The 16,239-nt window shown below is 38.2% G+C and overlaps 1 protein-coding gene and 5 non-coding genes across 6 annotated transcripts; 4 read left to right on the top strand and 2 right to left on the bottom strand.

Moving 5' to 3' along the window:
* The first annotated feature begins 215 nt into the window (after positions 1 to 215).
* On the top strand, positions 216 to 287 carry TRNAE-CUC (transfer RNA glutamic acid (anticodon CUC)). The gene has a single exon. It is a non-coding gene; the product is annotated as a tRNA-Glu (tRNA).
* A 146-nt stretch (positions 288 to 433) lies between these two features.
* Positions 434 to 505, bottom strand: TRNAG-UCC (transfer RNA glycine (anticodon UCC)). Its single transcript has one exon. It is a non-coding gene; the product is annotated as a tRNA-Gly (tRNA).
* Positions 506 to 1,543: 1,038 nt separating this feature from the next.
* Positions 1,544 to 1,617, top strand: TRNAN-GUU (transfer RNA asparagine (anticodon GUU)). The gene has a single exon. It is a non-coding gene; the product is annotated as a tRNA-Asn (tRNA).
* A 592-nt stretch (positions 1,618 to 2,209) lies between these two features.
* TRNAL-UAA (transfer RNA leucine (anticodon UAA)) lies at positions 2,210 to 2,292 on the bottom strand. The gene has a single exon. It is a non-coding gene; the product is annotated as a tRNA-Leu (tRNA).
* Positions 2,293 to 3,963: 1,671 nt separating this feature from the next.
* TRNAR-ACG (transfer RNA arginine (anticodon ACG)) lies at positions 3,964 to 4,036 on the top strand. Its single transcript has one exon. It is a non-coding gene; the product is annotated as a tRNA-Arg (tRNA).
* A 10,459-nt stretch (positions 4,037 to 14,495) lies between these two features.
* LOC128503865 (vomeronasal type-2 receptor 26-like) lies at positions 14,496 to 15,569 on the top strand. Its single transcript, XM_053474060.1, has one exon. The coding sequence runs from the start codon at positions 14,496 to 14,498 to the stop codon at positions 15,477 to 15,479; it is 984 nt and encodes a 327-aa protein (XP_053330035.1). The 3' UTR covers positions 15,480 to 15,569.
* The last annotated feature ends 670 nt before the right edge of the window (positions 15,570 to 16,239 follow it).

The following is a 16,239-nucleotide window of genomic DNA, read 5'->3' as shown; positions in this document are numbered from 1 at the left end:
TGTACATCATATTTCTTTAAAACTACCATTTGTTTTTTTGTGTATTTGGACAGTAGAGCTTAGAGAGACACTTATAGAGGATTGTTATAGGCACAATAAATGATTAGGTATTCTGTACAATGCCTTAAGCCAATGATGTTTTTATGCTGGGGAGAGAGAGGGGGGGGGGGGTGAAAGTGAGGCTTACATGGACTGCCCAGGAAAGTTTCTTATCTTCCCTGGTGGTCTAGTGGTTAGGATTCGGCGCTCTCACCGCCGCGGCCCGGGTTCGATTCCCGGTCAGGGAACAATTGTTTTTCCTTCCTCTCCAAAAGTACCAGATACTTTTAAAATGCCTTGCTCTTTTTACACATCTTAACTCGACCACTGCAAAACGCTCTATTTTATTAAAATGCATATACGTAGCAGAACACATTAAAAAAAAAGTAAAGAATGCGTTGGCCGGGAATCGAACCCGGGTCAACTGCTTGGAAGGCAGCTATGCTCACCACTATACCACCAACGCTTCATAGCAAGTTGCTTCCTAGCTTTGTGAAAAAGGTTTAATGTTTTATTGGCTTAAAACGCATTTTACGATAGTTCACATAAAGGCCCAAAACAGCCCCTAACATGATTTCCTAGGTCTATCTTTCTCACATTCTAAAATCTTTCATCTGGTTCAACCCCTTAAACATCCCAAAATATGTTTTCTGGCTAATCCAAATCAAGCATTGACCCACCATTCATTACAGTCTAGAATAAGGGTTGCCTATAGGTGCTATAATGGGGTTTGGTGTGGCTCAAGCACAACTCATTGCTTGTAATACTCTAATGGGCAATTTGTATAATGTTCACAAATGTCATTCTATTTGGTATATAATATAATCCCAGCCCATAGCAACTAAATTCATGATACATTATTTTATAAACAAATAACCTACTGAAGGGGATATGTTTCTGCCTCCCCATATATCAAGAGCAAGCTTCAGGTTATTGCCTTTAAAATATTGTTCTCTACGGTAATACTTGCCATGCTTGAAATAAGGTGCCAGCACAGCTCCTTCTATGGTTATCTGTACTTTTCCAATGCTACAGCCGCTAGGAATGACAATGTAGATAAGACCACCAAAGATATTAGAGACGGCTAGAGTGGCTTTATTTACTGAATATCTCTGTATATGTGGCATTTGACTATGGTTGAGTGAGTGTACAGCTACTACGAATGTCCCGTAACAACATAAGTAGCCAAAAAAGGTTTAATGTACCGCTTCTCGTTACTTTACGTGAATAAAAGTGCGCAGGAATACTCCACCAGTGCCTTTGATCCCAGGTTTTGTTACGTGTTCCTATGATCCCACGTAATATAAATGCCCCAGATCCCCTGCACTGCCTCCTCTGTTTTCTCCGTCATGATAGAGCTGTCTTTGGGGGGCTGCAGGAGTCTCAGATATGCCTCTGTGTGGAACTCCTACTCCCATAACGCTCAGGTGCTCTTAAAGCATATGGTTACAGTGTGTAGAGCGGAGTCCATCTGATAGAGCCAGTGAGGTGCCTTGCAATGCGAGTCTCTGTGGCGCAATCGGTTAGCGCGTTCGGCTGTTAACCGAAAGGTTGGTGGTTCAAGCCCACCCAGGGACGCGAGTTTTGCTTTTTATTACTATACAGTAATCCCGGAAAAGCCCTACTTCGAAGCTGGTGACAGTGGTATTTGGTTAAATATATGTATGCCGTTGTGCAAAATAGGAGTGCTTTTCCTTCAAGCAGTTCCCCTGTCCACCCAGATTGATATACATATATAAACTCGTTTCAGTATTTTTACTTTATACACATGTCTCGTTGATTATTAGCTAACGCATGCGCAATGATTGAAGGGCAGGCAGGGATTTGCGCGTTACAGCTCCGACGTTCGCACTTTACGGACCAGCCAAACAACAGTGGTTGGTTCTTTTGTGCGGGGAAAGGGTTTTTGCGAGTGAAGTCAACCACTTAACGTGTTAATTTCGTCGAAAATTAAACCAAAATAATATGTTTTTAGATTTTTTTTAAAAAATAATATAAGCTATTACTTACAAGTAAAGTCATACATACATTTAATGAAATAAACAATGCTATTTCTTGATAACTTTGGTACAACATAGGCGAAGGAGCCATTTGCATATTTCGTAGTATGTGTATTATGTAAACGAGTATATATATATATTTTACGGGTTCAATACAAAAAAAAAATGTCTACCAGAAGTGGGGTTCGAACCCACGCGGACATATGTCCATTGGATCTTAAGTCCAACGCCTTAACCACTCGGCCATCCTGGTGTTACGGTAAGTTCAGCTTCTCTGTGTGTATAGATTGTCTCTTCTGCACTGCAAATTTCAAAGGCTGCAAATTAGTTATAAATCAGATTAGGAACATTTCCAACAAAACCATTCAGCTATGTGTTTGATTAAGGTTTGGTGTTGTACACGTTTTATCTGCAGTAACCATAAAATGCTTTAGAAGTGTAGCATAGTACTGTCACTGCTGCCTCTGAGCTACTGCAGGTGTAAACCCTTGGACTGCAGTCTGTACTACTGACAAATGGCAGCTATATGATTACTACAATAGGCTAGTAGTTTTTTTTTTACTGTCCCAGATGCTACCATTTCTGATCCTTTTATTTGAGTTTTCCCTTGTCAGCAGAGGGCTGGTGTCCCCTGGCCCCTTGCTCACATGCTCTCACTGTAACACATACCCACTCTCTCACAGACACACACATGCTAATTCCTTTATACCTCACTATCACCTCCCAGGCCAGCCCTTGCTTGCTGATCCTCAGAACAATCGGTCCAGCCATAGATGATGTCCATGTGGGGAGCGTTGTGGCACCAGCATTTTGCGTAAGTACTCCAAGATCCCAGAATATTGCAGACGGATTCACAGAGAAAAAAACATTTCTGCACCTCACTCTGCGAATCTGTCTGGCACGTCGGAGTAATTCCACAAAATGGCAGAACCACAGCATGCCCTACGGGAACAGTCCCTCCCCTGTTCCTCCAATCAGGGGAGAGGTTGTGTGCGTAGGCTTTAAAAAAGCGCTTCAGTAGGCCTGGTTAACCAGGGAGCTATCTTCCATTGTATGCTGGTGTGATGCTCCTCATGCACATGCATGAAGGCACTCTGAAGAATCCCTCCATTTGCCCCTTTTTCCACCTCCCCATGGGGGAAGGGGTATACTTTGCTTAAATTCCCAGATTTTTGTGTGAGCTCAAAGGAGGAGAAAATGTTAGAACAAAAGGTCAAAATCTAAAACCGGACGGCCAGAGTCTTAACTGTAAAGAGCTTTTACATTATCGAGAGGTTAGTAGAGGCGTGAAACAACTCAGCAAACTGTAGTTGGAGCCGTACATTAACGGTGGAACAGCATAACTGCCATGGCTATATACTGAGCCAGACGATGGTGGTACAGCATAACTGCCATCGCTATATATTGTGCCAGACATTGACGGTGATACAGCATAACTGCCATCGCTATATAATGTGCCAGACTTTGACGGTGGTACGGCATAGCTGCCATCGCTATATATTGTGCCAGACATTGATGAGTGGTATAGCATAACTGCAATGACTATATACTGTGCCAGACACTGGCAGTAGTAGAGCATAACTGCCATCACTTTACACTGAGTCAGACATTGACCGAGGTACAGCATAACTGCCATCACTAAATATTGTGCCAGACATTGAGGGTGGTACAACATAATGTCCATCACTTTACACAGGGCCAGACATTGACAGTGGTACAGCATAACTGCTATCATTATATACTGAGCCAGACAATGACTGCGTTACAGCATAACTGCCATCACTTTTTACTGAGCCAGACTACCACAATCAGTGCCTGGCTCAGTATATAGGGATAGGAGTTACATTGCAGTTATACACATTAACTCCCATCACTATATGCTGAGCCAGACAGTGAAGGTGGTATACAGCAACTCCCACCATATGGGCCAGTGGCGCAATGGATAACGCGTCTGACTACGGATCAGAAGATTGTAGGTTCGACTCCTACCTGGCTTGGTGTTTTTTTTTTTGTTTCATAAAGTCAGGAATAGTTGACAGAATTTTTTTACCATAATTCTTGCATTTTTTTTATTTTCAGAAAGTCCTGACAGGATGGGACCTTCATGCAAACATTTATTGCCACTTATGGACAGACAACAGAGGGTTATAGTCAATGGAGTGTACTCGGAGCAAGGTCTTGTTACCAGTGGGGTACCTCAGCATAGTTGGAGCCATTCTTTTTAATATTTTTATTAGTGCTATTGCAGAGGGTCTTAATGGTAAGGTAAGTATTTTTGCTTATGACACCAAGATTTGCAACAGGGTTGATGTTCCTGGAGGAAAAACATAGTCAGAGCTGTGGCAAGTATAAGATAATGCATAAAACCCATGGGCCAAGTATAGACTGTGTGAAATTACAGAGTAGGATAATGGACATTAATGGTGCAAGTGGTGATAGCCCTGAAGCCATTCAGGTATGTGGCTGAGAATTTAAGCCAGAGCACATGTGTCTGTCTGCCAGTGCCTGCCCAGTTCCCTACTGCTGCTGCTGTTCCTCTCCTTTCTTACAATGGGGGATCATTTTTTAAATTTCAAATATTGAGGAAATTCAGTCCTGTACCAAGTGACTAGATCTGTTTGTCTGTCATCACCTGCCCAGGTCCAGTGCCCTACTGCTGCCAATCCTCCTGGTGGATGAGTTCTTTTCATTTTTCATATGTTGTAGAAATTCAGTCCTGCACCAAGTGTCTATATGTGCCAGTGCCTGCCCAAGCCACATGCCTTACTACTACTGCTCCTCTATTTACTTTCTCACTCTGAGGTAGTCAATTCTTGTTTTTTTTCCAAAGTTAGGGGAAATTCAGTCTTCAGTCATCACATGGCTGGATGTGTCTGTCTGGCAGCGCTTGCCATTTGACCTGCCTCTATTTTATAATTTTGGGGGAAATTAGTGTCCTGTACCATGAGATTGGATGTGTGTGTCTGCCAGAGTCTGCCCATGCCCTAGCACTACCGTTGCGGCTGCTTTATGACTTTCCTTACTATGAGGGATCGATTCATCAAAATGGTCCAATTTTTGGAGAAATTCATTCCCATAACATGCTGCTGGATGTGTGTATTCCTAGGTGCAGCGTTCCTGTTACTGGTGGTGGTCCTGCAGTGCAAAATCGAGCTGGGTTCTCCCAAACCTCAAGATGGGGCAGTGGCAAGTAAAACATGAGTTCAAAAACTGTCAGGAATATCCCCAGAATATTTTTTCTGAATCAAAAAAGTCCTCTGAAATTCATTGTGTGAAAACAACGCAGAAAATAGGAAAAGAAAATCTAAATTCGTCCAAATTGATTTTGCTCGCAGTAGACATTCTTGGTGGAACAAGCCAAATACCAAGTGATTTAAGTGAATTAGAAGAATGGTCGTGATTGTGGCAGCTGCATTAAATTAAAATTGTATAAAAAATAATACGCAAAAGACCAAGCTTGGATGTATAGCTCGGAGGAATGAAAATTAGTCTAAAATTAGAGGGTCAGATGTTTAGAAATGAAAACTATAAATGACATACCAAATCAGAATAAAATTACATGACAATAAAGTAAACTAACAGATTAAAACATTCTCCAGTGAAAATTAAATATTTAACACTAACAACCATTGCAAATTGTTACATTCTATCTTGTAATTCTAGTTCACTATGGAATTGCTCCACAAACATGCTTATTAAATTTGGCTAGCGGCTAGAAGAAACATATAATTACTGTAATCAGGTTGTTTATTCTTTTTAAACATCCCAGAGGATATGACACCAAATGATAACCTTGTACAGAAAATTACATATCTCAAGCAACATATATCCTTTAAAGTGCTGAACTGCCATTTAGGAAACTATTTGTTAATTGTGCTAGATTTTCTAGTAGACAACATTAAATGCTAATTATTTTCTTTTCTTAAAAATTTTTATTTCTTTGAAATGTTTTCTAAATGTAATGGACGTTTAAATAGTTTCATATTAATGCTGTTGTCAAATCAAGCCTCACTCTTCAAAGACTGCTATTTACAGCCACATTCTCATTACATATGGCATCCCTGCTTGAATGGGGAGTAATGCATGATCATTATGTTGTGTGTTGTGTTGAATTTACCTAGGCCTTTCTAAGATATATTCAGGGCATACACCATTACTTTTTCATATACAGTGAATACATCACACCATTCAACCCTAAAACAGCTCTTTTAATGATTTATTCTTCTAACTCTGTGGACAATACTATCATTCCTAGCATTTTTTTCCAGTTTCGTATCTTATTATACACACTAACATATCACACACACAAACATACTTATACACACGCACCAACATACTTCCACATACACACACTAACATACTTACACCTACACACATACACACTAAAATACTTCCACACACTTGCTAACATACTTATACACACCCTTACCTTTGTTGGCTGGGGGAGTCCAGCAGCCAATGACGGCTCTCTCCTGATGATCTTCCTTGGTCCTCATGCACTTCCTTAGTCTGAGCGCCGGGATATGACGTCATATCCCAGTGCTAAGATGTCAGCGGGCCACCAGCATAGGCATAAATAAACAACTGATGAAGCCATAGGCCTTGACTTATAAAATTATTTCTTGGTGCCTTCAATACCTACATTTACCTGGGGCTAGTGATGTAGCAGGGAAATACAGATATGTCTGACATTATTTCTGGCTCCTAGACTATAGGAAATAATGGCTTCATGGCAAGCATCCCTCTTGGCAGTAACGTAAATATGGGGCAGGAATGAAGGAGAAATAATACTGTATGTTCACTATAGGTACCAACAGACAGATGATTGGGGCGCAGATACACATAGGAAAAATTAGTAATATAATGATAGTGCAGAGTGTATAACCAACAATAAATGTGATTTGTGTTATAATTGCACTCACAAACAATATAGATGCTTCAGACCCATCAATGTGTGGTAGAAAGATTCTTTTTATTAATCTTCATAGAGAGTCTATAAAAAACAAACTAAAATAGTGCAGTATCTTTAGGCAAAAACAAGTATGGATGGTAAAATTGCACTCACAGTTAGTATATGCACAACATGAATAGTGTGCATGCGTGCTCGTAATGCCAGAAAGTCCGCAAGTCTTTTGGACTTTTTCTTCAGCTGAATTATCGCGGACTTTCTGGCATTACGAGCTTGCGTATAACTTTGGATTTCAAGCATATGGAACAATGCTACTCAATGTATAACCAATAGAGGGCAGCATTCTGCCTGAAGATATATTAGCCATATGTGGCAGTATGCTTATTTGCATTTATTAAAATAATATATATTCCCATGATCCTTTCGTCTAACAGTTTAATACAAACCCCCCCCCCCCAAAATAAATAGGAAAAAAAAAATTTGTTCGCGGACATTTAACTGTTGCAGTAGGGAGACCAGCGGATCATGGGAATATATTTTATTTAAATAATTAATAAATGAAAATGAGCACACTACCACATATCTCTAATATATCATCGGACAGAATGCTGCCCTCTAAGATACATTAAGTAGCATAATAACTTATTAAGCTACTCAATGTATCGTACCAATAGAGGGCAGCATTCTGCCCAAAGTTATAATAAGTTATTATGCTAAGTTAAATGTCCGTACCAGCGACTTTGTTGGTTGCTGGCATGGACTTTTAACTGTTGCAGCAGGGTCCCAGTTTTTTTTTTCTTTTCTGCATAGCAACCAGTGGTAAGGGGCTGTGCGAGTGAGAGCCTATTGGTTGCTTGCACGACCCTTTAACCTACGTATTTCTGCTCCCGTTATCCAACGCAGCATCGCAGGGGTTAACGGGAGTGGAAATCAGGAGTTAAAAAGGCCGTGCGAGTGAGCCTATTGGTCACCCTGCAGGTGACCAATAGGCTCACTCGCACTGCCCTGTAACCCCTGACGAACCTGCGGATTTCCGCTTCAGTCAACTCCTGCGATGCCGTGAAGATAAGGTAGGCTAGATGGGGAAGGGACCGGGGAGATTAGTAGACGAAGGGGAAGATTCTTCGTGTGTGTGTCTTCGTCTTCGCCTACGTTTTACCGCCACTGTCTTCTCTTCTTCGTGTCTTCGGAACGAACATGAAAACGCACTCTTCGTGTTCGTTTTCATGTTCACCCGAAGAGGAATGCACAAGTCTAGGTAAAACGCATGAGGACTAGATCACATTGGAATAGGGGGACCAGGGTTAGGAACACTCTTACCTCAGTATAGAGGGAGGAGGAAGACAAGTAAGCGTTGGGATAAGGACATGTGGAGATGTTGCATTATATTAGAGGCGGGTGAGTCATAGTTACATAGTAATGTTGTGGAAATCAAACGTTGTGATGACCATCAGACTTCTTTGAATGTATAAAAGTTTATTCCGGATACAAGCAGCTGCAGGGAGACCTGCCTGCTTTTGTGCAGATCTCCCTGCAGCTGAAAAAAGACCTAAGTCCGTCAAGGTGATGGAAAACCCTTCCACTAAAATTAATGGGGTAGTAGAAGCATTATTAAACACTCATCTACAGATACCAGACAAGCCAGAAGGCTTGTTTTTCCCTCAGAAATCTCATGGTGCTGCCACAACCACAAGGGATTCTGGGTAGGCGCATGCAAATAAGGTCAACATTTCTTGGCTTCTCCAAGCCTCAAGTATCAAGCTGGTATCACAACCTCATGCTGCTGAGTCCTGTTAAAGACAAAACAGCTGTCCATGAGTGGTGGTCCGGCTACTGCACCTCTTACCCGAGTTTTGTCTAACGGCTGTCCTGTACAGCGGGCAATTACTTTCAAGGGATCCATGTATAAAGTGGATATAGAGACAAAAGGTGATAATTGTTGAACTTATTTGCATACGCCTACCCAGAATCCCTTGTGTTTGTGGCAGCACTATCAGATTTCTGAGGGAAAAACAAACCTTTTGGCTTGTCTGGTGTCTGTAGATGAGTGTTTAATAATGCTTCTACTACCCCCTGTATTTTTTCAATGTATGTTTAAAGTTGATATATACTTCTTACATAACTGGTTATATTTTTAGTAAATACACATTATCATGGATAATATAATTATAAAATCTTTTTGTTCTAAATTGAGCTTTTCAGAAATCTTTTTAAATCATTCAGAAATTAAAAGTTGACCCCAGATGGCAGAGCGATACATAACCAGCCTCTTGTACTCCATTCTGCTGAGCCCTTTTTCTCTTAAAGGGTTAGTCCCATGGTGTTAAGCCTTTTGTGGGCTAACTAATAATTATTTATTGAAAATTATAATTATTTCTTTTGGAAAGCTACAATTTCAGATCCATGGTATCAATCCACTTTTCCCAAAGGGTGGTACGTTGACTTCATGGAAAGGTATAAATTATGTGACTATCGATTGGTGACACCTACAGAAACAGTTTCTGGCAGGGAGCACTTACCTGCGATTGTGTAGAAGCTCACTGAACAATTTTCAATATTATGTATTAAGTATCTTTCCATTGATAAAGCGCTGCTGAAATATGAAAACCCTGCTGAGAAACACAGTGATTCTTTTGATGCTCTGTGATGGGGCATGTCAAACCACGTTTGGTTGCAGACCTGGGACACCTTATTCTCAAAGACCATTTTACATGGCAGGAGATGTAATGATTGGAGGACTTTTTGATATACATATTTATTTTAAAACTGAAGCGTTTTATTTTTCACGTCCTCCACATCTTCAACCACGAAGAATAAGGTTAGTGAATATATATCTATTCGATTTGGAGTCATCTATCAGTCGCTGGGGCCAGCAATAAAACGCTGCAGCCAGTGCTAGTTGGATGGGGCGCAACTTCTGGAGTGGTTGATGGCCCATCATAATCTCAAACTGGTGTACTTCGGCTATATCCACACCTAGAACAGCAATGTATTTTAGATAGGGACACGTAACATGTGGGCTTGGGATGAAGCTATATTTCATTAACATGTGGGCATTGGGGAAACAGTCTGTGGGTCATAAAACGAACACCCTTTCAGATACAGAAGATTTAGTTTTAGAGGATTTTTTTGCTTTGCACAAAACATCTTTACTATAAATACTCATACTTGCGAACTCCTGTGGACATGCAAAATCTGAATCCTATTATTATAGGATATATTAATCTAGTATAGAATTAACACCCAAATTAACACTTTTCTACTGAGTCACCTGCTTTCATGTTTTTAAAAATAAATATTTGAAGTTGTTATATACCCTTTCCTTTCTAGATTACCAATTTTTCAGACATATTTCTACAAACATGGATGCTACAGTATACTGACACAAAAATATACATCATTATAAAAACACATTGCTTGTCACAATTAGTAAGCTGCATAATAGATCATTTTTGTCAGGCAATTAAGGGTTAATATTTAACACTTTTATAAAATTATCAGGTATGCAAATAATAGAATTTTAAAACTCACCCAAGCTAGTGTACTCACAACTGAAACATTAAATCGACACCAGGCCCTGTGTGTTTTTAATGTTTAGGGCAATCTTGAATTGTTCATTTAAGGGATCACTTTGTCCGTTTCCACCCTATGCATGATCATAGTGATAGTAGGATAGGATCTTTACATCAGTATAAAGTTCCATCATGAAAAAATAAGGAACTCGGCCATGAGATGGCCCAAAATGTATCTTAATTTGACTTATAATATTGGTATAATTGTTCCCGGTATGGAAAACATTCATAGGGATGGTTAACATATATTTCTCGGATTTGTTTGAGCACTCAACGGTACTAAGAATGATGTTTCGAACGCTGCGTTTAGTCACAAAACTGTTACATTTGCCAGATTAGGTGGAACAGCCCCTTTAGAAATAATTTAATTTCTGGCTTTTTCATGATATTGGCTCCTAAGCATATTATAATGTGCTCTTTGCCTGGTTTTGATGCAGAAAGGGCTAGATGGGATACATCGAATGTTTGTCAGCATCTAATGGTTGACTGGGTATATATTCCCAGAACATCAGAAGGGTGAGTGGTAAGATTTCCCATGAAAACACTGCTTAGAAACATCGGAACGGGAAATTGGATCTGAAAATGTCCTGTAAGCATATAGATGTTATTAATATTGACTTACCTTTCTTGTTTGTTATCTGCAGTATGCTCCTTGAAGACTTCTATAACTTCCTTAGTTTAGTGTTTGCTGTGGATGAAATAAACCGTGACCCTAACATCCTACCTAACGTCACTTTGGGTTACAACGTTTACGACTCCTACGTTGACCTTTTTAGAACCATCCAAGGTGCTGTTCGAATCTATTCCGGAAATAAAAAGCAATTTCCAAATTATAACTGTGACAACTCCAGTGTTTTAGCTGCGGTGATTGAAGGCATGGCATCATCTTTTTCCATACAGTACGCTAATATTTTTGGAATGTATAAATATCCACAGGTAAGTCATTTTTTTATAATTTCTTTTTTCTCATTATTATTATTATTATTATTATTTTTTAATCTTTGTACATATAACATCATCGCATGCAGATTATGCTTAGATTTTCATGTGAAAATGGAGGTAATGAATTTTTGGAAATGTATTATTTACGATCTAGTGTTAATCATATTATACTGACGAGGGTAAAAATTGGGTCTTGGAAATCTGTTTTTTAATACTTAGACTTTTTCTTCCACAAAGAACCCTAAAATAAAAATACTAGCTTGGTTTTAAGGAGCCTGGTATATTTTTATATTTGTTTCCTGTGGTATTGTAAATAAAGGTACCAAGTATTTTTTTTTTTTGTTTTCTGCGTTTAATCAAAAATATTATACAATTTATTATTGTAGATCATGCACTTTAAAAAGTGGAGTAATTCAAATTATTTGTAATACGTAAGTAAGTATGTGAACGAAATTATTTTATGATTCTCTTAAATGTATCAAATACATAACTTTAATATGTTAAAATATTTTTTTTTACCATATGGAAACAAATTAATTACATATAATTTTATGGAAATTATACCCTGACTCACACAAAAAGCTTAAAAAAAAAAATAAAAAAAAGAAATTAACAAATAATACATCCCTGCTCTAAAGATTAAACTTTAAATTGACTTTAACTTCGTACTTACAGAATGCAAATTATGCTTCCGCTGAAATTTAAGCTGATGTAAACATTATAATAGGCTACGACACAAGGCTACTATCTATGGTAATATTTATAATAATAAAAATATATTGTTTCAGATTAGTTTCTTGTCTCAAGATCCTGTACAGAGTGATAAGCAGCAGTTCCCTTTTTTCTTCCGTGCGGTTCCAAGTGAAAAAACTCTTTATGCTGCGATTCTAGCCTTATTGAAGCATTTTGGTTGGTTGTGGATTGGCATTATTTACCCAGACGATGATAGTAGCATAAGTGCTATCAGTGTTATTAAAAAGATGATAGTGGAAAACGGAGGATGCATCGAATTTATTAAAATCGTTCCCTCGATTAATGATTATCCTCCGGAACGGATTGCAGAAATTCAGAACATCATTGCCAAGTCCACAGCAAATGTTATACTAATATACGGGTCTAAAAATTATGTGTACTATCTGGAACAAAATGTTCATCTTACCTACATACCAGGAAAGATCTGGATTCATACTGCTGAGTCCAGCTTCCGAATGTTTACTGTAGTCAATGACACGTGGGTCAACGGCACCTTACGATTTGTTATGCACAAAAAAGAAAATCCAAAATTCATTAATTTTGTTCAGAAAGTCAATCCTAACCGATTCCCTCCGGGACGTACGTTCACAACATGGTGGGATGAGCTTTGCGAAAACAGATGTCCGTTCAATCCTAGGAGACGGAATTGCACAGGTGTGGAGAGCGGCAGACCTATTCTGTTTTCCCATTGTAACCTCCGGTTTACAGCTATGAGCTACAGTGTATATAACACGGTTTACACACTGGCTCATGCCTTACATCAACTGTATCAAGAAACACCCCTAAAAGAGCGATTACTCGATAAAAATAAACTGAGGTTCCAGGACTTAAAAGCTTGGAAGGTAAGATGAGTTTAAACAAGGTCTTCATATCTCTTAAGACTACTTATTCAATGAACATAGAATTTGACGGCAGGTAAGAACTACTCAATCCCTCAATCTTCTGATCCAAAGTCGGGTGCCTTATCCATCAGTGCTTCAAAAAAATGCCACCAAAATAATATTATAACATTAACAAATGTATTATTTGGTTTCCAGTTGCATCAATATCTAAGAAAGGTGCGATTTACAAATACAATGGGACAAAATATCTATTTTAATGAGGATAAAGAATTGTCAATTGGATATGATATTTATAATCAGGTCACTTTGCCCAATGGTACAATCATTTCACAAAGAGTTGGAAGCTTTGATAATAACGCACCACCTGGAAAGAAACTTACCATCGATAATGCTATCGTCTGGGAAAGCACGTTCACGGAGGTTGGTCAAAAATAAAATAGACAAAAGATGGAAATATTTACCAACATTTTCCATGTAATATTACATGGTTGTAGATAAGTTGCACATCTCTTACTCTTCAGTATGTGTCATCAGTTTCAGTATATATATCAATATATATATATATATTCATTTAAAAGAAATATTAATAATATAATAGAATATAACTGGCTACAAGGACATGATGAGTTTTCCAGTAAGCTCGTTGATCCAGTAAGATATAACATTGCGAGACACGAAGGAATTTTTCCTCTTTTTGAGGCAAAATTGTGAATTGCTTCTGTGAGGGTTTTTTGCCTTCATCTGGATCAACAGCAAGGTTAAACTTTATGGACTTGTGTCTTTTTTCAGCCTAAATGACCATGTTACTACGTCACCTGAATGTTGTTGTAGGTGTATTGTGTTGAACGTCAACATTGAAGGCAGACTAGGCAGACGTCTCTCTGGTATTTTAGGGAAGCCACAGAACTAAAAAGACAGTTAACTTATTATAACTTATTTTTAAACTTAATTAATTTCATTTGTATCCCACTCACAAAGCAAAATCACCAGCCTGTGTGTGCTTCAATTTATATTGGATTATTATATCAAATTTTTGACGCATTCACAATTTTTGAACTCCCTCTCTGAGGTCATGACCATAATAGATCAAACATTTTTTACTCTACTTATTTAGTTATTTATTTCTTTTTAAAACAGACACCGCGGTCTGTCTGCAGTGAGAGCTGTAAACCGGGCACCAGGAGGTCCATTCGTAAAGGACAACCCGTCTGCTGCTATGATTGTGTGCCTTGCCCAGAGGGGCAATATTCCAATCAGACAATTGTCATTTTAACATTTTTATTGTGTTTATTTCTTTAGAAACCATACATAAACCATACATAAAATAATGAGTACAATTTGAAATACTGTCACGTGTCATGGGTCTGTTTACTAGTTACTGTTTACCACTGAGGTGATAATTCTGGGGCAGATATGGTTTTGAGCTTTAAGTGCCCTCATGTGTCAACTAAATCAGTACCTGTTTTCTATGATGATTGTGGGAATTGTTGAAACAGAAATGTTATTTTTTTTATTTAACTTTCCAGATAATGATATTTGTACTCAGTGCCCAGAAGACCATTGGCCAAATGAGCAGAAAACAGCTTGTTTTGAAAAGGTTGTAACATTTCTGTCCTTTGAAGATCCCATTGGAATTATCCTGACATTTATAGCAGCTTTATTTTCATTTATATCTGGTGGGGTTCTGGAAATATTTGTTAAGTTCCAGGATACTCCAATTGTCAAAGCCAACAACAGGGATCTTAGCTACCTTCTACTGATATCGCTCATGTCCTCCTTTCTTTGTTGTGTTATCTTCATTGAACGCCCGGATCAGGTAACCTGCTTCCTGAGACAAGCCGTTTTTGGGATAACTTTCTCCATTTCCGTGTCTTGCCTTTTGGCTAAAACTTTGATTGTTGTCATCGCCTTCAATGCCACCAAACCAGGAAACAATTTGAGGAAATGGGTTGGTGCCAAAGTCCCCAAATTTATCGTCTTTATTTGTTCATCCATTCAAGTCCTTATTTGTGCCCTGTGGCTGATTGTATCTCCACCTGCCCCATCGTATAACACACACTCTGAAGTTGGAAAAATCATAGTTGAGTGTGATCAAGGGTCAGCTGTTGCTTTTTACATCATCCTTGGATATCTGTGTATGCTGGCCTCTGTAAGCTTAGTTGTTGCATTTCTGGCCAGGAAGTTACCCGACACATTTAATGATGCCAAATTTATCACTTTCAGTATGTTGGTTTTCATCACCGTTTGGAGTTTTTTTATTCCAACATATCTCAGTGCGAAAGGGAAATCCACAGTGGCCGTTGAAGTATTTGCAATCCTAGCGTCGAGTTCTGGCTTATTGGGTTGTGTATTTGCTCCGAAATGTTATATTATTTTGTTAAAGCCTGAGAGAAATAGGAAAAATTATATATTAAGAGGATGAAAGTGAATTATAAAGAGCATTTGTGTACTGAAAAATGACTGCCCTCATCGGCAATATAAAACTATTAAATATTATTTTTAAACTCTAAAATTGTGTCCCTTTGTAACCAGGCTTTGCTCTATTTTTGTATTTTTCATTACATTTGACGCATATTTTTACATTCATAGACTGATTGCTAGAATACAATACTAGGTAAAACTGTCCACAACAATTGTCTAAAAGACTGGTTTATCTACACCATACACTTACACATACATACGCACACTATCACCTTCCTTTCCCTTTCATCACTAACCCTTACACTCTAACATCACAAGCTGTCTTCACTCATTGTATTGTAGATATATATACCGTATATATATATATATATATATATATATATATATATATATATATATATATACTGTATAAACTCTTCTTTAAATCTGTAAACACAGCTGAATGAGAATGTTGGATTTGCCAAATATGATGCATGCGCTTTAATGGGAAAGAAACACAGTTTCTTTAATGATTCTATTGAATAGGGGTCTTCATTTTATTACATGAGATAAAAGTATCGCTAGCTGAATAGTATTTTTTTCTTTAGAATGCAATTTACAAAATTCTATAAAAAATGAATGACATTCATCTACAGGGGGAAAAAAAATAGCCAGTCGTGTCTGGAGTTTTGTACATAATCGTTATTTCAAAAAACAATATTGGTTTATCATTTTCACGTTTTCCTAGCTTGATTAGATATGGAAAACAACAATCCCTTGGG

The sequence above is a fragment of the Spea bombifrons genome, chromosome 8, assembly GCF_027358695.1.
Source record: "Spea bombifrons isolate aSpeBom1 chromosome 8, aSpeBom1.2.pri, whole genome shotgun sequence".
In the NCBI taxonomy this organism is placed as follows: Eukaryota; Metazoa; Chordata; class Amphibia; order Anura; family Pelobatidae; genus Spea; species Spea bombifrons.
This window is presented reverse-complemented; position numbering and strand designations above follow the sequence as displayed.